General features: G+C 34.2%; 1 protein-coding gene across 33 annotated transcripts in view; it reads left to right on the top strand.

The window, feature by feature from the left end:
- Positions 1-24,991, top strand: part of LOC145295993 (transmembrane and coiled-coil domains protein 1-like) — a 436,429-nt gene that overhangs the window by 290,527 nt on the left and 120,911 nt on the right. For all 33 annotated transcript variants that reach the window (XM_080141999.1, XM_080141989.1, XM_080141996.1 and 30 more), the window contains 3 exons: positions 6,722-7,055; positions 10,611-10,836; positions 15,798-15,842. In XM_080141999.1, coding sequence (XP_079998125.1) covers positions 6,722-7,055; positions 10,611-10,836; positions 15,798-15,842 — 605 coding nt within the window. The remainder of the gene's footprint in view (positions 1-6,721; positions 7,056-10,610; positions 10,837-15,797; positions 15,843-24,991) is intronic.

Here is a 24,991-nt window from a genome sequence, read left to right as displayed (position 1 = left end):
TCCTGCTGTGTCTGTTATAGAGAGTGGTGTCGTCAGCATATATACCCATCTCACAGGCAATTTTGTCAGGGAGGTCATTTATGAATATTAGGAATAACAGAGGTCCCAGGATAGACCCCTGAGGCACTCCCGCATTTATATTGTATTGTTTAGATGTATGACCATCGAGGACAATCTGGATTTTTCTCTTATCTAAGAAGGACTTAATTATGTCATGTATTCTTCAAGTGATAACATATGGTCTGATTTTCCTGGAGACCTTCATGCCATACCCTGTCAAAAGCCTTAGATATATCTAGAGCTACCGCTCTACCCTCCCGTTTTGTCCAGTGACTGGTATATACGTTCTGAGATTACAGTTAGGATGTCTGCTGTTGAATGGGCTTGTCTAAATCCATATTGTTTGTCAGTCAAAAGTTTAGCATCTGTAAGTTTATGGGCTAGAGCTTGGTTAATTATGATCTCAAATATTTTGGCGAAAAGATGGAGGAGGCTAATGGGGCGATAATTTACCGGGTCAGTCCTTTTGCCAGAATTTTTGAAAACTGGTACTACAGAATCAGTTTTCCAACAGGCAGGAAAGCAAGCTTCATTAAGGCATTTGTTGTAAAGTTTGGAGAGAACTTAAGCTACTTCAGCGGAGCACTTTTTTAATAGCACAGCCGGAATGATATCAGGTCCACATGCTTTTGCAGTGTCAAGATTTCTTATGATACCATGCACCTGAGAAGGGGTGATTTTCAGATTGTCTAGTGTGGCATTTGTCCGCAAAGGAAAGTCAGGGAGGGGGTGGTTAACAGGGTCCAGTGTAGAGTTGGAGGCAAACCGACTGGCAAGCATGTTAGCCTTCTCAGTTGCAGAGCAAACAACCTCATGATTATTGGATAGTGGGGGAATTGTTGATTGCCCATTATTTACTACACTGTTGTAGATTTTCCAGAAGTTGCAGGTTCCTAATTTCTGTGCTTCGTTGCGTTTTTTGGTGGTTTCAGTATCTCTTTCTTAGCTGTCGCTATTTCTTACTTACAGTTACTTCTGGCTTCTATATACTTCTGCCTGTTTGAACTGGACTTATGTCGATTAAATCTGCAGTACACATGCTGCCTTTGTGCGATGGCGGCTGCACAAGTAGAAGTAAACCATTGGGCAGAGTGGGGCTTGCTATATAATTTCCGTGTGGAAACATGTGCTTCAATTGCTGTTTTGAAGGATTCAGTGGTCTCATTTGCGCACTGTTCAGCAGGAAGAGAAAAGATATTTTGCCATGGGCCGTCCCTAATGAGATCCCTGATGGTTTTCCAGTCGGCCTTTTTATAATATCTCGTTGTTTTGAGCAGTGGCTCTTCAGTTTGGGCTCTGAAGTTTAGGGCTATTTCAACTATTACCACTGCATGATCGGCGTTCCCAAGTGGGCTGTGGGCATTAGTTACACAGTCATCAGGAACTGTGGTCAGAAACAGATCTAGAAGTGATGCGTGTTCTTGCTGATCTGGGAAACGGGTTGGAAATGTAACCATCTGTGATAGGGAATGAGATATAGAGAAGTTACGTGTTGTGGTACCAGCTGCGTCTGTGTGAGTAGAAAATCCAAGCTAGTTGCTGTGGTGAACATTGAAGTCACCAAACACATGCACTTGTGCGCTAGTGTCGAGGAAAGTGCTGTATCTATGCTGTCAGAGACTTTGTTTATTAGGGTACAGTCCTGGAGAGCGGTAGAGAAAATAATACCTAATGTTATGTTGCATTTTAAGTCTAAAGCACATAAAGGTTTGATCGCCCGATTCTAGTTTAGTTTCTCTAGTCGAGGGATGGGTGTTCCGAATATATACTCCAAGCCCGTGCATATGTTTGTCAGAGTCCTTACGGCAGAGTAGGAGATATCCAGGCATGTTAAAGTAGTTAGAGGGGATGAAGGAGTGTAGGTTAGTTTCACAGTGCTAAGATATCTGGGGTGTTTGTTAGGAAAAATGCGTCGACATCATTTCGTAAATGCAAGCCTCAAGGGAGAAGGCAGATTGATTTTGTTTGAGTTTGGACCTGGTTTTAGCGTAATTGTTTATTGTACTGTCATTTTTTTAAGAGTTTCAGTTTAGGTAAGGGATGCTGAACAAGTGGTTATGCAGAATACCAGACATGCAACACAAGCAGACCATCGGTTGTTCTGCCATCTACTAGGATTGTGGCCTCGGGATAGCCCACCGGGGATTAGTGCAAGGTCCCTTTCCATGCGCGACATGGCACTACAAACAACCCGATATTATACAACTGTTGATGGAGCAGCCGCTCTAAGTGCTACCAAAGAGTTAGGAAACCTGTACTACCAGTCGGAAACAGCAGCCAGGAACTGTCTATCCGGTATCCTCAACCCATCAGACGATGGTCAACCCAATCTACTTGTACTGGCACTATGGCATTCAAGCACTCTCAAGTGCTCAGTTTAAGGGATGGGATGTGTCGGGAGTGGGGAAAACGGCGTTTATTGCCCTAGTCAGAAAACAAGATCGACCACTGAAGGTCTGTCGACTTCCTATGATTTGACCTCTATGCCTAGCTAATAGGCAAAGAAGGAGTATGGAAGCCAGGCGATAGACAGTGCCTATCTACTCCTTAAGCAGTTTAGGTTTGCAGACCGGTAATTTGTTTGAGTCACCAGCTCTAGGAACGTTGTCATCCAAGACTGGAGAGGCCTTCCTCCCCTTAAGTTCAGCTTCAGAGTTTTCCTTCTCCTAGACGGATGACCTGCGAAGGTCTACGGGTCCATCAGCACCAAGAGGGTTTTCCCAGTGCCTGGGTCCTAATCCAGGTATTTCTGCGCCCCCGTGTTGGTGGTTAATGTTAATGGGTTAGTTTATAAGGGTTATATATCAACTGAAAAATTATACTCCTCAAAATGATTACAGGGCATTGCTATTTCATTGTTTGTTACTGGAGGAGGGGCTGAGTAAGAGTTCACGCAGTGGAAGCAGCTATATTTGCAAACAGGTCTGTTGGAAGGAGTTAACATGGTTTGGTTTTTCCTTTAGGTTTAAAAAAAAAAGTTTCCTTATCTTATTTTTATGTTGTCTTAGGAATAGGATAATGCGTTGCAGAATGGTATGGCATTATGAATTAACTAGAAAAAATTGTACAAGCTCTGGATATTTTAGATAGCAGAATGAGCTAAGTTGTATATTCAATAGATACAAGCATCATTTTTGATATGAAGTACATTACAGTACAGGTATAATTGGGAGTAAATTATATGCTATGTCGTATACAGTATGTATAGTACAATAAATAGTTATATGGGCATATTTCCAGTAGATGTGAATATATGGAGCTTGTAGGTATTAAGTAGGTTACCATTTCTAATGAAGATATCTTCAGCTTTCATTTAAAAATCAGGAAGTTGTATTTTGCATTATAGAGTATCGGTTCAGTTTTTGTATTTAACATTGCTAAGCTAAGGAAAGGACAGCTATTGCTCTGTAATATAGATAGTTGTACATCTAAGTACAGACTGTTGTCAGTGAGTATCCACCTGGATAAAGGGTAGAAATGTACAAATGTTTAGTGATCATGACTTCCAATCGGTCAGCATGCGAAGGTTAAGGGCAGAAAGCTAAAGACCCCCATCTAAGTCGGGTGTATTGTATGAGTGTTAGTGGCAGCTTGGGGAGTAGAGCAGATTGTTAGTTTTCAGGAGAGGATTAAACTTACAGAATACAGTTAATTGAGTGCCAAGTAACGTTTAGTTTGAGAAGAGAAGAAAAACATTTTTTTTTTTTTTTTTTAATTTAACATGCAAATCAGACATAGGCAGTCGTCTTGGAGGCTCTGGGTGTGGCAGCAGGACTCGGCATCAGCACGTATGTCCAAAGAGACCCAGGTTTGGCTTCAGAAGAAGTGCTATGACTTTGTAGCCTTCTTTCACTGCTCCCTCTTCTCCACCGGACTATTTCATTCGGTCATATGTTTAGAACATCACCAACAGTTAACTTCAGTTAGTTATCTTGCTCTAGGCATGGTAACACCTTTACACAGTGATTGCTAATCTCTAACTGAACTAAAAACATTAGAATTACGATAAATCTAACAATTTATGCCCTTGGTCTTGTAATTTTGATCATTGATTGAGATTGTTGGACTGACTTCCTCATCTTGGTTGTTATAGTCACAACGTTTCGGCCGTTTTGCCCTCCAGCCTTCATCAGGTGTTTTGTATCGAACTGGGGAACCGTTTGTTAGGAGTCTCAAACCCAACCCTTTATTATTATTACGGGGGTACCGTGTTCGGACTCCAGCTAGGCTCTGGGACATAGTTGCTGATACTCTGTTTTGAATGTTACTTTTCACTGCCTTCGTTCAGGATTGAACTCAGCACCTTTGGGTAACTGTAAACTTTGATACAACGTCTCGGACCACTCGGCCATATGTCACTGGGACGAGTGGTCAATTTATCTTGTATTCTTGTTGGATTGTTCATCATAAGTGTGCTATTATAGAAAGGTGAGATGCATTTAGTTTTTGTCGTTTTCTTGATAGATGAATCAATTCACCTAGCAAGTAAAAGAAATGCCACTTTCTTTAATCAAAAACAATTAAATCAAATATCTAAGATTTAAAATAAATAAAAAAAATCAGATGTTGTTTTCCTTCAAATCAAAATTGCATTTGAAAAAGTTATTAAAAAAAAAAAGTTGTAAAACTTGTGGCAAAATGAAATTTAATGGGAGCTGCTAACAATTTGTTACACCAAAGTTTCCAATTGAGATATTATTTTTGCATTGTGGTTGTGGCTAAATATTAAGGAAAAAAAGTATATAAACATATATTACATTGCAAATGATAATAGCATCTCGTGAATTTCTTAAACTGCATTTATGCTGATGCACATCCACAATTCTAGTTCTAAAAATATAGTTAGTAATTGAAGTTAATTGATAAAAAAATCTTTCATGCTCTGTAAAGTGGTTAACTGTTAAGACTGGAGATGAGCAACTTCTAATTAAAGGAATGCAAGTTAAAAAAATACAGTTTACGTACAATCACTCGAAGAAGAGCATCAAGGGAACTTCGTTTGGCTAATAAAATGATATGCAGTATTTTCTAATCACTTTCTATTAATCTTTTGCCTTCAGATTAAAAAAAAATGTCTTTCTTTACATTTTCATCCCAAACAAGGCACGGTGCCACTTTGATGTAGCAGGCTACTATCAGGGACATAAGTTGCAGGGATACTATGTAGGGAGTTGAGCACCAAGATGTCTGTTCACATTACACTTGAACTTCTGTATGTCAGTACAGTTGGGAAGCAGGAACCAGGAAGGGAATTCTAAAGTCTAGTAGTTTTAGGGAAGAAACTATTAGAGTAGAAGGCTTTCTTACATCTAGGGATCTCTACTGTGTAGGGGTGGGACTTTGCTGCTTGTCGGGTTTGTTTACATCGAGGGTGTACAAGGGCTTGTAGTTCATCGGAGCCTCCATCATTAAAATACCTGTAAAACAGGCAACATTTCGTCGATGGGATAGAAGTTGAAGCTTAGATGACAGTTAAGGACCTATCAGGTTGGTGACTCTCTTTTGAACCCAGTCCAGGAGTGAGACTAGTAGATTTATCAGCCCAAATGTGACAACAATACTCCATGCATGGCCGAATAGTGGCCTTGTAGAGGTACAGGATACTTTCAGGCGTAAGTAACTTTCTAGCACGGTAGAGAGAGTCTACTTTCTTCACAGCAGCCTTGGCAATGCTTTCGATGTATCTATTCCAACTCATGTTTCTTGTGAATGTTAAACCGAGGAGTTTGAATGAAGTACTTTCAGGTGATGTATCTTTAGCCATAGCTATTGGTGGTTTAGAATGTTTCTTGTAATTATTGAAGAAAAAAAGCTCATTATTGGCAGCATTGAACGTTACTATCCATTTTTGTCCCCATCTCACTATAGACTGGAAGTTTTCCTCTAGGGTTTCCACCATTACCTTGGATATGTGTTCATTCGTTTTCTCCTCGTGCCTGTTATAAAGCATGTTGTCATCACCAAATATACCCATCTCACACTATTTTATCAGGCAGGTCATTTATGAATATTAAGAATAATAAAGATTGACCCCTTAGGTACACCTACATTTATGTCATATTGTTTAGATGTATGACCATCGAGGACAACCCGGATTCTTCTCTTATTTAAGAAGGATTTAATTATGTTAAGTATTCATCCAGTAATACCATAGGATATGATTTTTATGAGAAGACCATCGTACCATACCGCCAGAAGGCTGAGATATATCTAGGGCTACTGCACTCTCCTTCCCTGTCTTATCCAGTGCATGGTATGTACATTCAGAGATTAGTTAGAATATCTGCAGTAGAACGGGCTTTCCTAAATCCATATTGATGGTCGGACAGAAGTTTAGAAGCTGTAAGGTGGTGGACTAGAGCTTGATTAATTATGGACTTAACTAGAATAGCTACCTAACTTAATTAGGCAGCTATTCTAATCAATGGCGTATGGGGAAAATTTATTCCAGATGATGCATGCTAATTTATTATTAAACTATTTTTAAGAGGATTTTAAACCTTAAATATATTACATTTTAATTTTTAATTTAATAAATAATTGATTTTTATTTAAATTTTTTTACAAATCCCACTTATTTTTAATGACAATAACATGATATTTGGTCAAATAATTTTCCTTATACAGATGTTTTTGATGTATCTATCTGTTTGTGTTTCAGTTGGAAGGAGCATCAAGTGGGAAACATTCAGTGGCTCCCCTCGTGCCTACAATACAGCAAGAAAATGGCAGCTGTACAACAACCACATCCACAACAACATCAACATCAACAACAACAACAACATCATCTAATACTCTTAGCATCACAACCAACACTGCCACAAGTACAACTACGACAAGCTCGGGAGGTCTCGCCTCATCTGATAATTTTCTGGATGAAAGTGATGGAGCACACACTCCTGATCAGAGCCGCACACGGGCGGCAATAGAGCACCTACAGGCAAAGATCCATAAAATTATGGGTCAGATTAAAACGGAACAGAACTCAAAAGAAGGTAAGTGATTTTTAGTATTGAATAATGGGTAGGTTGGGGTCGGATCTAGAAATATCTCCAATCTTCAAATGAGGATAATTGGGGCTCAATGGTTGGCTCATAACCTTGTGTAAACATTTTATTTAGAAACTAGAGTTAACTTATGGAAATTTCATGGCACTCTCTACATCAATCTATAATTTACTATTAATAGTACTATACCTTTCTAAAAAAAAAAAAAAAAAAAATAGGTGTTTGTCAGGGTAAGTATTATTAAGAAAATGAAAATTATTTTTTTTCATAAGATTGTCATTGTCAGAGAAATATTCTATAAACTAGCTGATCTATGTTCCAGTGTTACCCGGAAACGTATAATAACTCAAGAAATTCTATGCTCAACTTTAAACAATTTGTCATGCTGGGTCAATTCATAAAATCCAGTGATTGGTAAGCAGACCAGTTTCTCTGTAGATACCTATCTCCTTCGTATGACTCTGCTTATGTACACTGATGATGGTGATTTGAATGGGAGAAAATTTATTTTACTTATTTTTTTAATTGAATAAAAATCTCTAGTATACACAATTTCAAAATTAAAATTATTAGAAGAATTACAGTTGGAAAAATGATCATTTTATTTCAACTAAGCCATTTAGTTAGTAGTCAAAACTATATATACATGTAAATCTCTAGATACCTATTTGACAAAAGCACCAAATGTTCAAGTTAAATTCACTTTTTATGGCATCTTTTCTCTCATTAAATTATTAGGTGCAGAATAGTCAATATGTTTAGAATGTGTTTCTAAATAATAACATTATTTCAGCATGGTCCCAAACTGAAGAAATGGGAAATGTAATTTTAAAAAAAAAAAAAAAACTATTTTAAAAAGTATTGCTTATGCGTGGACATTTACAGATAAATAGGGGGGAAAAAAACCCTTTAATAAAAATTTTTTTTTTTTTTAATTTAAATTACATTTCACACTTCTGCAGTTTTCGACCATGCTGAAATATTGTTGTTGGTGTCCTTCCATCTAGATAGATGATGGAGAATTGCGCCTGAAGGTTGTATTGAATGGTGGCAACTGTTGCTGTGATTGAGCGGACTGATGTAACAGAATCTGCCGCTCTCACATCGGTCTGCGCAATCATAGCAACAGTTGCCACCACTCATGACAACCTTCAGGTGCGATTCTTCATCATCTATCTAGACGGAAGGAAGCCAACAACAATATTTCAACATGGTCGAAAACTGCAGAAGTGTGAAATGTAATTTAAATTAAAAAAAAAAACAAAAAACAAAACTATTTTAAAAAGGTAGTTTAAAAAAAAAAAAAAATCCCCCCCCTCCTCCACACACACACACACACACACACACACACACACACACACACACACACACACACACACACACACACACTATCCCCATTTATCTGTAAATGTCTGCGCGTAAGCAGTACTTTTACACTTTATGGATTTCTTAGCATGTTATCTATTCTGTATTTTGACCTAACATCTTAATAAACAAAATATGCTATAAAAATTTAATTTAACTTTAAGATTCTCTCTAAAAAAACAGCACGGTTTGTAAACTGCAGAATTACCAAAATATATTTATGTATGTACATTTACAGAGAAGAAACTTTTTTTTTTTTTTTTTTATTTAAACTGTAGATCTTAATAGAACAAACATAAGCTTCATACATGAGCTATTGCCTTACTTGGACTAATATCATGTAGAAAGTATGAATTAATCATTTCTCTCATCTAAGGATAAAATAATGCAGACTGTATTCTAAAGCCTTGGTAGAGTAACTAGTCTAAAAGACAGAATACGTCTGAAGCACCAATTGCCATGACTAATAATATGCTACCCGAGAGTTCTTTGTTCAAATTCCTTGGTTTAATATTTATAGGCAACATGAAATAGAACAAATATATTGAAGACATTGCCAAGGTTGTTGCAAAGAAGGTGGGTTCCCTCTACCTTACTAGAAAACTATTCAGACCTGACAGTATCTCTACAAAGCCACCATTCACCCATGAATGGAGTATTGTTGCCACCTCTGGAGTGGTGCACCCACCATTTATTCATTTATTTTCCCCTTTATTAAGCCATGGTCATAAAACCATTAGCAATAGACAGAGGCTACCAAGCTAATTAGCGAATGCATAAAACTTAGGAACATTACGATAGTTAACTAATACAGAACTCCGAAAATGCGACAGTGATACATGTTCATTCATGCAATTCTGAGGCAGCAGATTCAGGACTAAAAAGCACAGTGCAAAATAAGATCGCAGGTACATCTCTCCTTTTTAGACAGGATCTTAAAAATAGTCTCCAACTTAATTGGCCCTGTACTATCAACCAAGCTCCAACCCGTATCCCATTGTTGCAATGTTGCATCCCTGTACTTGTTTTGCAAGTACTTTAATGAAATATCCCATGACAACTGATAGCACTCGTGCCCACTTGATATAAACACCCCTGACTAATCCAACAAGCAGCAAAATCTCACCCCTTCACAGTTGAGGTTCTTAAATGCTGGAGAGCCTGCTACTCTAATAGTTTCTTCTTATAAACTGCTAGACTTGGGAATTCCCTCCCTGTCTGTACTAATATGCAGAAATTTAAATGTAATGTGAAAATCTCACTGCTCAACCTCATACATAGTGTCCCTGTACACGTTGTCCAAGTGGCAATATGCCTTATTTGGGAGTAATAAGAGTAAAAAAATAAAGAAATAATGATAATAACAATAATAATGACTGTGACTAAGTAGGCCTGTTACATGACACATCTGCTTTAGTACAGTTGTAGTTTGCTTGGTGGAGAGAATAGGTCATATTTTCCAGATCAGATTTGTGTAGAGAACATCTTATAGTTTTACTGTCCTGTTTGTGATTAAGATTGTAGCATATTCTGATATCTATGTTCTATAATTAAAAGACTTATATTTGTTTACAGGTAAAATCTTAAAATTATATATATATATATATATATATATATTAATATTTTACTGGTAATCCAATATAAAACCATTGGATTATAGGAAATATTTAATCAGTAGGTAACTCCCTATCTGTTAGATCAATCGGATCATTCAGTGTAAAATTGATTAGTCTACAACAACACATAAACCCACATTTATGAGAACTCTTGAAAAAAAAAAAAATCAACTGCTATTTTCTAGATTGCCTTTAAAGTAATTTTCGAAATTAAAAATACATTATTTTAGTAATTAAAATAATATATGAATTTAAATGTCTCAAATTGTCCTCCAAATTCATAAAACTTTTGTTTTTGTTTGCTTTTGTTTGTTATTCGATGTATTTCATAAGTTGCCTTGGGCATTATTAACTTTTGCGGGATTATTGGAGAGATCAGCAAGAGCAATAAAAAGTTGAGAAGCAAACGGGCGGAAATGACAACAACAAAGAGAAAAGCTGTTTACGTCAGTTCAAATTGCATGACTCTCTGTCTGTCATTGGTGATTATACTTTGCATATCATTGGATGTCTCTCTTTCTCTCTCTCTTAATAATCTACTTTTGTTTTGCACTTTTTTCAGCAAATGTCAATGAATACTTGCGATTAGCATCAGGTGCAGACAAACAGCAAATTTTACGGATAAAAACAGTATTCGAGAAGAAAAATCAGAAATCCACCCACTCCATTGCACAGCTTCAGAGGAAGCTTGAAAACTACCAAAGGAAATTAAATGATGTCGAAACATATGGGGTCTCCAGTCACAAACAAGCCAAAGAGGTTCTGCGGGATATGGGACAAGGTTTAAAGTAAGTACTTATCTCCCTCCAAAAAAACAACAAAAAAAAAAAACACCTTCCTACTTAAATTTTCTTTTGTATGCATTAAGTCACAATTTGTATTTAGAATCATATTTTCCTTAGTTCTTAACTGCACAAATGAACTATAATACTTGATTTTTTTCTAACTTAAAATTTAAATTTTAGTGGGAAATTACTATTTACTAGTATAGTTAGTTATTTTGAGCTTGCTTAGACATTGTCTAAGCATATTATCTTTCAATTTCTCGGATTATTTGGACTACTGTTCTCATCTTGAGTTTTATTTTCACAATGTTTTGGTTGATATAACCTCCCACCTTTTTATGTGTGTCTTGTCGAACTGTGAAATCTGCACAAAATTTTGAATGGAATCCTTTATTTAATCCACTGGGGGTAGCATGCGCTTGTTCTGTCAGCTATGACTGGGTAGATGTCCTTAGTACTTCACAATTGTAGTTTGAGTGTTGCTTGCACTGAGCATTAAGTCTTCAACCTGCAGATGAGTGTAACTTACAACTGAATTTTACCAAGTACTTTATCCACTATGTCACAGGTCTTTGTAATTTCTGTTGCTCTATTTCTAGGTTGATTTCAGTATTAGTGATCGCAACTTTTACAAGTAAATTGTAGTATCCTATGAGTACAGAGTAATTTGGTTCTTTTAATTGTCTATGTAAAACAGATCCTCTGCAAAGCACCCACTTGAAATGTATTTAGGGATTTTATTTTTCTAATCCAACATCTATTCATATCCAAAACCTGCTGCCATTATTTTCATAATTAACCCGACTAGGTTGGCTGGTGAGTGCTATGCTACAGTTAACTGCCATATCTGGTAGTGATTTCCTTATCTGCAACTTGCGAATCTGGTGGGTAGGAATGATTATCCTCACAAGTTCTTTAAGTATTGTAAAAATCAACAATAATTTCTGAAATTAAACGGAAAACAAATATTTAATTTTATTAAAATTGTTTCAACCATCAAAAACAAACCGCTTCAAGTTGATGTCATTCGTCTTCTTCTTTTTTTTTTTATAAATGTTTTAAAATTTGTAATTTTGCACATTGTTTGAAACATTTTTGTAGTGTATTAATAATTTAACTTATTCATAGGAACGAAAGTGTTATTAATTCAAAGACATTAGAAATGAATAGTAAAATTCACAAGGTTATTTTTATCATAGCTTTTACATATGTGAAGATTATACATGGACATGGAAGAAAGAAATAAACCCATTTATTGTCATTAATAATGAAGACTGCTGTCAGGTAATCCTGATAAACTAGCTAAGGTAATATGGATTATTTCCTTGGCTGATAAATCGTTCAGTTAACAATAGAAAATAGAATCCCAAGGTTTGCAGCGATTTGATGCTGATTAATTCTACTTTCATATAAACCTACAAATATAACTCCTCTGAAAGCTAGAATTTTAATACTTATTTGGTCAGCGTCATACTTAATAATGATATTGATATCCGAAACACAAAATATCTCTTAGTATAGAATACTGATGTTTCAAATTTTTCCTCCTGCTTTGTACGGCTCAGAGTATTAGCTATCGATGAAGGAAGTAAAAGCTGTATGATTTACGTTTATGGATTGTCTATTTACTTTTCATGTTTTTTTTTTTTACATTGTATTGAAACATAACTTGAATAAAGCCTGTTTCGCATAAAAAAAATTGTCTCAATTAGTATTTATATCATAATGCTGTACACCTTCCCTTTCTCTTTACCTTAATTTTGTATTTACTATTATACTAATGAGGGTGCCCGATGTGCGTGGGTGTTTGGAGGTGTGCGTTGAATATCAATAGAAAAAACCCAAATTTATAGGAGTGTGTGTGTGTGTATATATATATCTATATATCTATAAAAGTGAACGTGTCTGTCTGTCTGTGTGTCTGTCTGTCTGTGTACATTTCCCTACGCAATAACTCTGTCAATTTTTAGTCTATAGACTCGAAATTTGAAATACCGGGTACTGAGATTTGGGAAAATCGATGTGACGGGTGTCAGCCAGAAATTTGGCTGTTAAAGGGTCAAATTTCAACGATTTGACCTTTAAGAACTCTACCAAACTCCTCCGACAATTTTGGGTCTAGACACTTGAAATTTTAGATATAGGTTCCTTGAACCTGGATCTAACTTAATAAAGTGATTTGAGCCCGAAACAATAAATTTTAAGGGGTCATAATAGGGGTCAAATTTTAAAAAATTAACCATTTTTTTTGTTTTTTTGCTTTTTTTGCACAGCATACACCTCCAAACACCCGAGCAACGCTGGGCACCCCTGCTAGTATAATATAAAGCTGAACGTCTGTGTGTGTGTCTAGTCACGAATAGGCTCCTATATGGTTGACTATTACAGAAAACTGATCACATACAATGATAGAAGATGTATCGAGACACAGGAATTGGTATATTTGATCTGGCATAATGATGATTCATTAAAATTGTGGGGTCTGCGTACGCGCTTGGTCCACAAAGTATGGAAATAAAAAATTTAAAAATTAAAAAGAACGTTTACAAGTGTTTTTGATATAGATGTACATAATAATACTTTGATAAGTATGTTTTAACTTAAATAGGGATGGTATAATAAAATTGTGGAGTTTGCGTTCGCGCCTGGCCTCCATAGAATGGAAATAGGCACAAACTTTAATAAAGACTTTTCATATATATCTGCGTAAGCATACTTTGATAATTATGTTTCAGTTTGAAGAAATATGGTATTATAAAATTATGGGGTGTTCGTTCGCGCCTGACCTCCATAGAATGGAAATATGTTACAAAGTTTAACAAGGTTTTTTAATATAGATCCAGAGAATATTGTAATAAGTGTTTCAGTGTGAACAGGTATGGTATAATAAATAATGGGGTTTATCTATTTTATTTTTACTTTCATCATATTTTGCTTTGGTTTTGATACCCCCAAATTTGAAGCTATCTCTTTACAACCCTTCCTTTTCATAACCTATCATACTTTCATAAATCAGAGTCCATTTTCTGTAGGTTGTTTTTGAACCCAGTCAACGACGGGTACTTTTGCTAGTATGTGTATATATATATATATATATATATATATATATATATATATATATATACACATACACACACACACACACACACACACACACACACACACGTTTATGCAAATATTATAAGACTAGCCTGGGTGTCCGGCATTACCCAGGTGTTTGGAGATGTGTGTTGAGCAAAAAAAAAAAAAAAAAAAGTGGTAGTAGGCAGATAGGCTCAAACCCATACCACGAAGGAGAAAAAGAATGTGGGAAAGAAAAAAAAAGAAAAGTGTGACGTCTTTGCCGTTGCATTCATCGCCAAACCGGAAGTGGCGAAAGTTTAAATTAAGGCTAGTCAATCGAAAAGAGGGAGATGCTTTTTGAAAATACCGGTGAAAAAAAGAAACCCCTCTTTGTAGAAAAGATCCTAGTTGAGGGTGAAGGAATTAATGTTCTTAGCCAATTTTTCAATATTTGTTGTCTAAAGGGTCGAGCTTCAAAACGATACCGATCTTGTGAAAATCCGTCGCCTCTGTGGAAAGTTTTAGGTAGGCATAAAAACATACATACATACATTTAAACAGACAAGTGCGATTTATATAATAGATAACAGTGTTTTTGTTTGACGTGACTTTATTTTAATTTTTTGAATGGTTTTGTTAGTATTTTGGTTAAATTAGTGTATATAAGTTTTTTTGTGTGTTTTTTGTTTTATTTTTCTTTGTTTTTTCATGCATACTTTTGATCCAGTTCATTACATCATCATCATCAGGCGGTGTTAGTCTTGGTGTGTTTACAACATCTTTACTGCTGATTTTTTTTTTTTTGTTTACAGCTAGTAATTTACGACTTTAAAATGAGCAAATGTAGTGATGAGATGTTCGATGTGAACGTGATTACATGCAAAATTTCAAAACATGTGCTTGTTTTTTGAAACTAGTTTCGTAATATCATTTATGGTAAAATGTAAAGAGTGAATGTAAACAGCTTCAAGAATTTTTAATATCAGGATATAAGTATATATAAGTTTATGGCACATTGCTCCATTGCCTTGTAGATGCCTTGGCAAAGGCTAAAGGAGTAAACCCTGACAAAAGGTCTTGCTTGGAGTTCTGATAGGTAGATGGTGTAGCACTGTAACACTTTTTGGTATCTTCTGCAGCTGTGCTGGCTCTGACCATATTGACTTGCCTTTCCGTCGGACTTTATCTGCTACACCAAGAGTGAGACCCCGGTAACTAGGCAAACCTAGGTCTCCTTATCACCCACCTTGGCCTGTATTTGGTAAGGTAACACCAGCTTCAACTGTATAAGCCACAGCAGATGCCGCAGTACTTCAGATGCAAAAAGCTATTGTCTCGCAAGATAGAAGGTTACCATCATCATGTATTTGTGTATTATTGATTTTTGTATTAACTGTGTTTATATCAAGAAGGAGGAGGGCAGTAATATTTTTTAGGTGTTGGCAAATTGAGCTAATATAAGAGAGATACAAGGTGAGCGTGCAGGGAAAGTGTTGTGGTGGTAAAACTAATGTAACATTTCGTGTTTTCATTATTGTCAGAGATACATTTCTTCTAAAAAATTGAAACTGACATTTGATATTGTTTTTTTTTTTTTGTTGTTTTTTTTTCCCTACTGTGTTTTGTGTTTGAAAAAGTAATTGTAAACTACAAGGTTTAATTTTTTGTTTTTTAAATAAATACTGAATCTTATTAATACAGTTAAAGCATAGCAATGTATTATATATTTGTAGAGTTTTGTCATCCAATTTATGCATTTGGGTATAATGGAATTAATATAATGGGATAATTGACTGATTATTATTGGTTTTGTTTGTCTATAATATAATTTGGAAATTGCTATATATATATATATATATTTATTATTATTATTATATATAGTCCTGTATTCTTCTTTCTAGGGATGTTGGGGCAAATATTATGGATGGTTTGAGCGGTTTCTCTGGGTAAGTAATAAAGCTTATGATTATGTTCAATTAAAAAAAACTACTTGTAAAAAATAATTAAGTTTTAATTTATTTTAAGTTTTTATTTTATAGTCATTCATTTTTTCATTTCACATTTATTTCTCCAGTATATTTTTGTTTTGAATTAAAATCTTTCTGTGATATGTTTTATACCACAATTAAGAATGCTTAGTCAACACTTACCATTCCTACCCTAATGCTCTGAAACCTTCCTATTAAAATTTTCCTATATGCCTCATTTGAAGACCCTTCCCTAAAACTGGAGCTGACCATTCTATACATCTACATTTACCGCCAAAATGCCTTTTATACTTGAAACTGTTGTGCATCACAGCACTTTCTTCATCGTGTCCCTATTCAATTATCATTTTCATTTTTATCCATGAGGATTTAATTTTATTTATCATCCAAACATTTTTTTTTTTTGTGTGTGTGTGTGTGTGTGTGTGTGTGTGTGTGTGTGTGCGCACGTGTGCTTGTACTAGTATTATGAAAAAATACTTGTAGCAAATAAGCTGCACAGAAATGGTTATTTTGCTTCAGACAGGAATGGGTTTATATTCTGATATCATTTTTATACTTAAGCAGTGTCAATACCTACTTCCAATCAACCGATGATTCAATGTAGTTGTACCTCTCCTGACAAGGTCTTCTTTTGTTTGTTGGACTCCTTTAGAAAAGAATACCAAAAACTGATATTTTTTTTTCTAAGTAAGTAAAAATTCATTGATTGAAGAAAACAAATATGTAGTGAGAGAGGTAATAAAATCAAGAACTCTAATTCATTAGAAATTGGTGTTAACATTGTTTCATTATATAAGCGATCTCTGATTGTAAATCCATGCATTTAGCCTGATGATTTCTTTCAGGAATGAAATATAAACGTCTCTGTAAATATGTTTTTGCTACTACTGAACTCAAATCCTGCTTTGAGTGCTGTTGAAGTAAATACTTAAACAAAAAAAAGTATGATATATTATTCTGTATTAAGAGTATGTACATAACATTGTGTGTGTATAATAATATTATATATATATATATATATATATATATATATATATATATATATATATATATATATATAAGTGCTATATTTATAAGGAAGAGTGCTTAAAATGTATCCAAAATTCTCCATTTTGGAGTAAATTGGGTACTTACGGGAGGGGACCTTATGATGGTTACCAACATTCCTAAGGAAATATGTTTCTGTGGAACAAACTGGATTCGAACTTGTCATACTCAGGTTGTCAGTCTGCCATTAGCTACTTAGCCACCGTCACCTCACTTCTAATTGTGCTGTATCGTGCTTGGATGGTACAGTTTAGAATTTGATCAGAGACATGGATGTGTCGTAAGCAGTACATTTTGGAGATGAGAAGATCTTTGCACAGAGGCGAAATCTGGCACGCATACAGTAGTATGTACTGGAATTTCTGTGGACGGTCTGCAGAAGTTGGACATTTTTGGATTCCTTTTGCTGTCTTCTGTGATATGATCTGTATTATTGGTAGGGGATGTGAATTAAGTTCTTTTTTGCATTTGCAGACTGCATGAGGCAAATTACGTGAGTTTCTTCCCATCTTAACCTGTCATTTATTTTCACGTGTTACTTAGGAGTTGAATTTACAACAGTTATTGCCATAGTGCAACATTACATGTGAATGAATGCTGGGCTCCCACTAACTCTCTCTCTCTTAAGATGCAGAATAATGACATAACTATGGTTCCGTGGATTTGTTGCGTGCATTTTTATAAATTCTATCGCTCTGTTGTTTAGGCTAAAGGTGCTCAAACTGTAGTCATTTCAACATTGTAACCATCTACAGTGGTATGAACATGTTGAATGAAGTTCTGGTTGGATTAGCAGATATATACACATCTCCGTCGAGGATAATTGAGGGAAAGGCTGGTTGAGGAAAACTTGGAATGATTCAATCAAAGATAATCTCAAACAATGGCACATTGAAACAAATGTAAATTATAGAATTACATGGAGAAAATCACTCTGTACTACCATGTAACCCACATTGATGTGGAAATGATATGTAAACATAGAATATGAGAGCAGTTTGACGTATATAACAAAATTTGGTCAAATGTAAACAAAAATTATTCAATAATCCAATTTAATTTTTGTTTAGGATAATGACATGGCTATGGTTTCGTAATAAGTAATAAATTTACAGGAAGATTCGATGATGATGTTTTGGGGGAAGGGGCATGATATTAGACGAAATATTGATTACATACTAAATTTTAAAATTAAAATTTTATTTTTAAAATACATATTCACTTTCTATGCAACATTAATTTGACATAAACTGGTCATTTTCATCTGCTCATTATGCGTAAGTATCATAAGTTAAAAAATAACTTTGTGGAAAGATAATGGTTCAACATTATACTTTCTCCATTTCTACTTGCCAAAAATTTAAATTAACTGGAAGAAGTATTGTTGTAAATTTTGATCATCTTCATGTAAATGATTCTAAATTAATCTCAATACTCAAATATAGAATACAAAATTCTGCAGACATTACATATCCATGTTAACATCAAAATATTGATAATTTTAAATCACTAATAGCTTATGCATTTGAAATATAACTTAAATAATTTAAAACAGTATTAATTGTACATTTTAATTCTGATTTTCTACTTGCCACTGGAATTAAACAATACCAAGGCAAGAGAGGTGTGGTTGGAGATCGTGCAACTCTTGTCACAAAAATTTCAAGCGCCCTTACAATGAGTATTCATAGTTTGTTAATACTGAACAGAGCTGTTAAACATTCCTTGGTGTTTTTTTTTTTTTTTTTTTTTTTTTTTTTTTTTTTTTTAATTTTATCGTATTATTTTGCTCTCTATATATAAGCTATAATTTTATGTATATTAACATGTAATTGAACAAAATAAATAGCTAACATGAATTAAATAGTTTTTGTTTAATTTAGTTCATATTGAAGGGAGATAATTCAAATAATTATTTTTTTACAATTTTAAAAATGAAATGAAAAATTTTGTCTTCGTTTGTGCAAATCTGTGTTCATGAAAATTAAATTTATTTCGTGTCAATAAATTTTGGACAAAATTTAAAGAGTTTGTAACATAAATATGCTTACAATATGGTCGGTTTTATTATTGCTTTAGATTTCACTTTAAATAATTTGATATGTTTCAGTTACATCTTTAACATCATATATAGTGCAAAAGTTGCACAAAAATGTTTTTAAGATTAAAGTTCAAAAGAAAAGATACTACAGGACATACCATACTTTAGTAATTATTTAGATACAAATTCAGATTTGCTTTCTGTCTGATGGCTTCCATTTGTTTTTTTTCTTCAAAAATACAAGAGAAGAAAATTTTCTGGGGTAAAACAGTTGTAAGTCAAATAATAATTTCACATTTTCCATTGAATGTGTAATATAACATTTGCCTCCTCTAAAATTATTATCGAATCTGTTTCTAATTCTTTGGAATATTATAAATCCACTCTCAAATTTTCAGATGATCTTTTTTTCTTTTATTTTTCAAACATATTTGCGTCAAAGGGCAGTCTATATTCATTTAACATAAATAGGTCACCTTTGATCATTTCCATTTCCTGGTGTTTAAATAAGTAAAAAAAATGGAGAAAGCAATATTTTTTAATAACTATGTGGAAAGTTAAGTATTTAAAATGACACACCTCCTCCTCATGCTCCTCATTCCAGTCCTATTAAAGTTAAGTAAACTATATTTCTAAAATTATATCAAATTAAAAGCTAGAACAGAAGTCACCTTGAATGTGGATTATTTTTTGCTAATATATAAGATTAAGCATGGTACCTTAAACACTAATGCATCCTTGTGGGACTAAAAAGACTTCTCTCGTATTATACCTTGAATAAATAAGTTTTTATGACTCATGACTTTCAACAATTTCCATTGATTTTCCTCTTCAATCTGAAAAAAGAAAAAGCTTTGGAACTGTTTGTATTTTCTGAGGAAAATATTAACTGTCTCTGATGAGTTGTTTTGTGTTTGTATGACATTCAATGAAACGTGTAAGACAAAATGTAAGACAAAGAAAAAATATAAATATATTTTTTTTTGTTTTGGAATGTAAACTATATATAGTGTGAATGTGATAAAGTCAAAGTTATTCCAATTATTAGTTGATATTTATCCAATCCATTATGCTCACTCAATACTAAAATTATTAATACAGCTAAAGAAATCAATAGGTTGAAATGTTGGTGCCATTAATCTAAATCAAAATCTTATCTATAGAAGAACACAATTTAAGGCTGTAAGTTATACTTTACATGAATTTATTGTTTAACAAAATACTTCAATAAGAAATCTTAATATTTCTTATTGGAATATCCTATTGAACAATGAATTCATGTAAGGTATAATTAACAGACTTAAATTGTGTTTTCTGACAAGCTCTATTTTCTATTTTGGTTGTATTGAGCTTTTTTATTTGGTTGAGATTACTATATAAATATTAATATTGCTCTTAAACTGATTAAAATGTTTGCCGCGTGTCTGAATACCCGTCATGTAAAATTTCAAATGTTTAAACCAAAAATTGGCTAAGTAGTTTGCTAGACACTACAAAGGTTAAATCTTTTGAACTTTGACCCCTTGGCATCTCAAATTTTTTACCCAAACCAATTAAAAAGCTTGTCCTATCTGAGAATACCCTTTATGTAAAATTGCAAATGTTTAGGCCAGAAATTGTCTGAGTAATTTGGTAGAGACCGCAGAGGTCAAATCTTTTTAAACTTTGACCCCTTAACATTTATTGTTTTGGTTAAAAAAAATTTAACTTTGATCCCAATTTTAACTCCTTAACATTTATTTTTTGGTCTCAGATAAAATTAAAAAGTTTGATCCATGTCTAAGTAGCCGACATTTAAAATTTCAAGTGTTTAGACCCAAAATTGACAGTTTTGTAGAGTTTTCAAAAATCAAATCGTTGAATTTTGACCCCTTGACAGCCAAATTTCTGGCCGAAAACTGATTAAAAAGATTTTCCCAAACCTCAATACCCCTTATGTCAAATCTCGAATCTGTAGACTGAAAATTGAGTTATTTGGTAGAGAAATGTACACAGACACACACACACATATATATATATATATATATATATATATATATATACAGGGTGACCCCAAAAAATGTGCCCTAACTCTAATTAGGCCTCGTTTCTTAGTGTTTTGTCCAAATGAAATATAACTAGTTTATTATATTCAAAACATCACATCAAAACACTAGCGTCTTTGGACGTTTTTTCTCTGTTCTACAGCATATGTTCTAGATGGCCTCCATTTAGCTCCGTGCATTTCTTGAGGTGCAGCACGAAGTTGTCCATGACGTTCTTACAGACCGAATTGGTAATAGCTCTCATCTCCTTCCTGATGGCTTCCTTGAGTTCCGTGATGGTTCTGGGTTTCCCTGCGTAGACTCTGTCCTTAAGATAGCCCCAAAGAAAAAAATCGGGGGGGGGGGGGCTTAGGTCCGGGCTATGGGGTGCCCACTCAAAATCAGTCTTGAGACTGATTACTCGGCCTCCGAAGTTCTCTTTCAGCCAATCTCGGGACAGGTTTGAGAACTTGCTTTGTCCTGCTGGAACCAGAACTTGCTCATGAGCGACGGGTAGATGGTCTGAAGCTCACTCTTGAAGGTTTTGAGGACCTCTACATACCGTTTCTTGGTAACTGTCACTGCTGCGCCAGATTCTTTGATGAAGATTGGTCCGATGATGCCTCTGGCCGAGATTGCAGCCCACACCGTGCACTTAGGAGAGTGCAGGGGCTTGGTGGCTACTTCATTGGGTCTGGAGGACCCCCAGAAGACATTTGTCTTGGAGTTCGCCTTTCCATCAAGATGGAAATGGGCTTCATCTGAGGTCCAAAGGAGGTTAAGGAAACTTGGTGTCTCCTCGATCTTCTTGAGCATCTTGACTGCCATAGCCTCCTCTGCTTCTTGTCTGAGGCTATAAGGGTCTGCAGCGTCTGTATTCTGTATGGGTAAGCCCTGATATCGTTCACTAGCACTCTCCTGCAAATCTCACAGGACATACCGAGGGACTGACTTCGCTTACGTACAGAGCATTTCGGACTCTGCTGGAGAGACTCTCTCACTCTTTCTACCAGCTTGGCTGTTCGCTTCTTGGGACGTCCCGAGTGGCTTGGATGGTTCTCTCTGGCAGTGTTGAGGTTCTCCACGGTCCCATATTTCTCGAAGTGGTCTACTCAGTTCTGAATTCTGCTTTTAGATGGAGCTTTTTCATATTCAAACTGACGCATGAAACTGTCCTGGGTTTTCTTAAATGAGCCTCTCTTGTAGTAAAATTTAACACAGTGTATTCTTTGTCTCAGCTCCCACTGGAGTCTTGGTTTACTCACGGTCGTTGATTCTGCCATGTTCTGTAAAATAAGGGCAATCGGTGAATAAATAATGGAGATATCACATAAAGTGTACACGGGGCCCGTTTTTTTTTTTTTGGTTACCCTCTATATATGGTCTAAAGAAGCTTTAAGAAAAAAAATGTAAAAATAAAGAATGCAGTTTAAATTCCCGGGGAGGGGGGGGGGAGAAACTAAATTTAACCTATCGCAGACTTAGTACCTACATAATCCGGCTTCTAAAATGTTTAAAATTACAAGAGAGAATTCAGTTATATAAGGATTGGGGCGGGGGGAAGCTTTAACTAAAATTGTTAAATCGACTTAGCACTTTCATAAGCCGATTTCTCAAAAGTTTTCAGTTATGAAAGAGAATTTAACTATGTAAGAATGAGAAAAGAAAACCTTAACTAAAATTTTGTGAATAGAAAACGGGGATCCTCAGCTGCTTACCATGTAGCTGTTTCAGAGATTTAAAAACAGGACAGCTGTTAAATACATGGCTCTCCAGAGTGTCACAATTACTGCCAGTCGAGAAATTTGAACCCGTCAATGAAGCCGTTTCTGACTCTATTAGCAAGGAACAAATCCATACAGCCACCGTTACCGTTAAATACAGTTGAAATTTAAATTTATTTTTAAATGTCAAGACGGTAATAGTAATCTAATGATTATGATATTATGATCTGCACGTGTGTGTGAATATATATAATCATATATATATATATATATATGTTGCAGTGGTGTCCTATATTAAAGCCTGGTGTTTATAGATCCAGTGAAAATCCTGTGACTATAAAATAGTGCTCAATAACAGGTACAGCAGTATTATTGTATAATTTTCTTATTTTGGCTACAGATGTGCATATTTCAACTGTAGTTACTTTTGAAATCCAGTATGATCAGAAATCCAGTATGATCAGGTCATCTTACCTGGTTTCAAATGGCATATGTAGCCAATAATGTTTGCATATAGAAACGAAATTACATTCACTGACAGACTCTTTACTAGATATCTAAAATAAGCAGATATCTATTACTATGTTCTGTTTGAAATGTTGAATATAGCTTCTTTGTATTAGGATTTACCGTGATTTGAGAAATTAAATTCTATTTATATCAAAAGATTGTAATTCTTTTTCTTCACATTCCCCCCCCCCCCGAAAAATGAACATTTAAATTTTTTTTTTTATTATTCAGATTAAGTTTATCTTCCTTTATTGTAATAAAAGGATTACAAGTTTTGCATACTTTATTTTTTTCTGTGAAACATTTGTTATTGATTTGAGGGAATTTGAACATCTTCAGTGTGGAATTAACAAATCGATGCGTAGAGATTATTGCAAAAGATGCCTTCATTCTGACTGCTTGTTTTAGTCTTTCAAGAATTGCGTTAATCTACAAATCCTTATTTATCATTAAAATAGCACACGTATCTAACTCGCTCAAGTGGCACATTTCGTAAAATTAAATATCGATTTAAAATATGCATACAAACTGTATGATGTTGATTTTGGTTTGCTAAGGGCACATGTGTTATCACTAGGGCCAAGATAGGACAACAGCATATTCTTTTCATTGTTTTGACTCTCGAGTGTGTACCCGTCGATATCTTATATGCTTTTATATAGAGTGATGTGGTTCTCAGTTGATTAACTGTCGGATATATACTCGAGAGCCAGAGCAATGAAAAGAATATTCTGTTGTCGTAGTCCTAGTTATCACTTGTTTGGATTGCTTTTCTAAGAAATGATCAAAACTTCAGAACCATCATCTCCTTGCCTTAAAATTAATAATAAATAACTACCAAAATCCTGTAGAAATTCCACAGTGCTTTCTACATCAACCTGTATATTTTATTTTTAATAATAATGTTCCTTTTGAAATAATAAATGTCTATCACCGTCAATACTATTAATAAGAAAAGTTGAGAAAAACGTTTTTAGTTTTTTATAAAAAATGTTTGTCACCTAAATATTCTTCAAATCAATTAAATGAATATCACTCTTGGAAGTGTATTTATTTAAAATTATTTCATTTTAGTTGTCGGGATGAGATAATTTGATTTTAGAACAATTTATTTTAAAATGATTAAATGTTTTAATCGGACAATTTTTAAAATGAGTGTGATGGGTGATAACTTATATAATAATATTAAGTCCTTTAGTGCATTAACATATAGATACCTTTAGAGACTGTAATTCCTACAGAGTTTTAACTGCCTAAAAAATTTGAAAAGTCATTTAAAAAAACATTTTGTTTGTTCATTAGAATATTAAAATATTGAATATAGTTTGTATCTGCAATTACCTACTCTTGTAATCAATTATGCATTTAATTTCTGATTTAGATGTAACAGAAACAATGTAATCGAAATACACAAACCCCAAATTATCTAACAAAAAAGCTTAAAAAGAAAAGACCTTTATTTAATGAACTTAAAGTTTAAAAAAAATTCTTTTAATAAAATGAACCTCTCTCTCATATATATATATATATATATATATATATATATATATATATATATATATATATATATATATATATATATATATATTCAATTGTACAGAAGTTCAGAAAAACATTGGTACCATAGGTTTTTCTGAACTTCTGTACAATTAAGTAAATAAATATTAAGCTCTTATATTGAAAAAGCTTTTCTTTGTAATCGAACACTTCGTTGGAATTCTTTCCCCAAAAAACAGTAGACAAATATATATATATATA

Source organism: Euprymna scolopes, chromosome 16, assembly GCF_053919585.1.
Source record: "Euprymna scolopes isolate OS-2025 chromosome 16, ASM5391958v1, whole genome shotgun sequence".
In the NCBI taxonomy this organism is placed as follows: Eukaryota; Metazoa; Mollusca; class Cephalopoda; order Sepiida; family Sepiolidae; genus Euprymna; species Euprymna scolopes.
The sequence above is the reverse complement of the archived record's forward strand: the minus strand, read 5'-3'. Positions and strand labels throughout refer to the sequence as shown.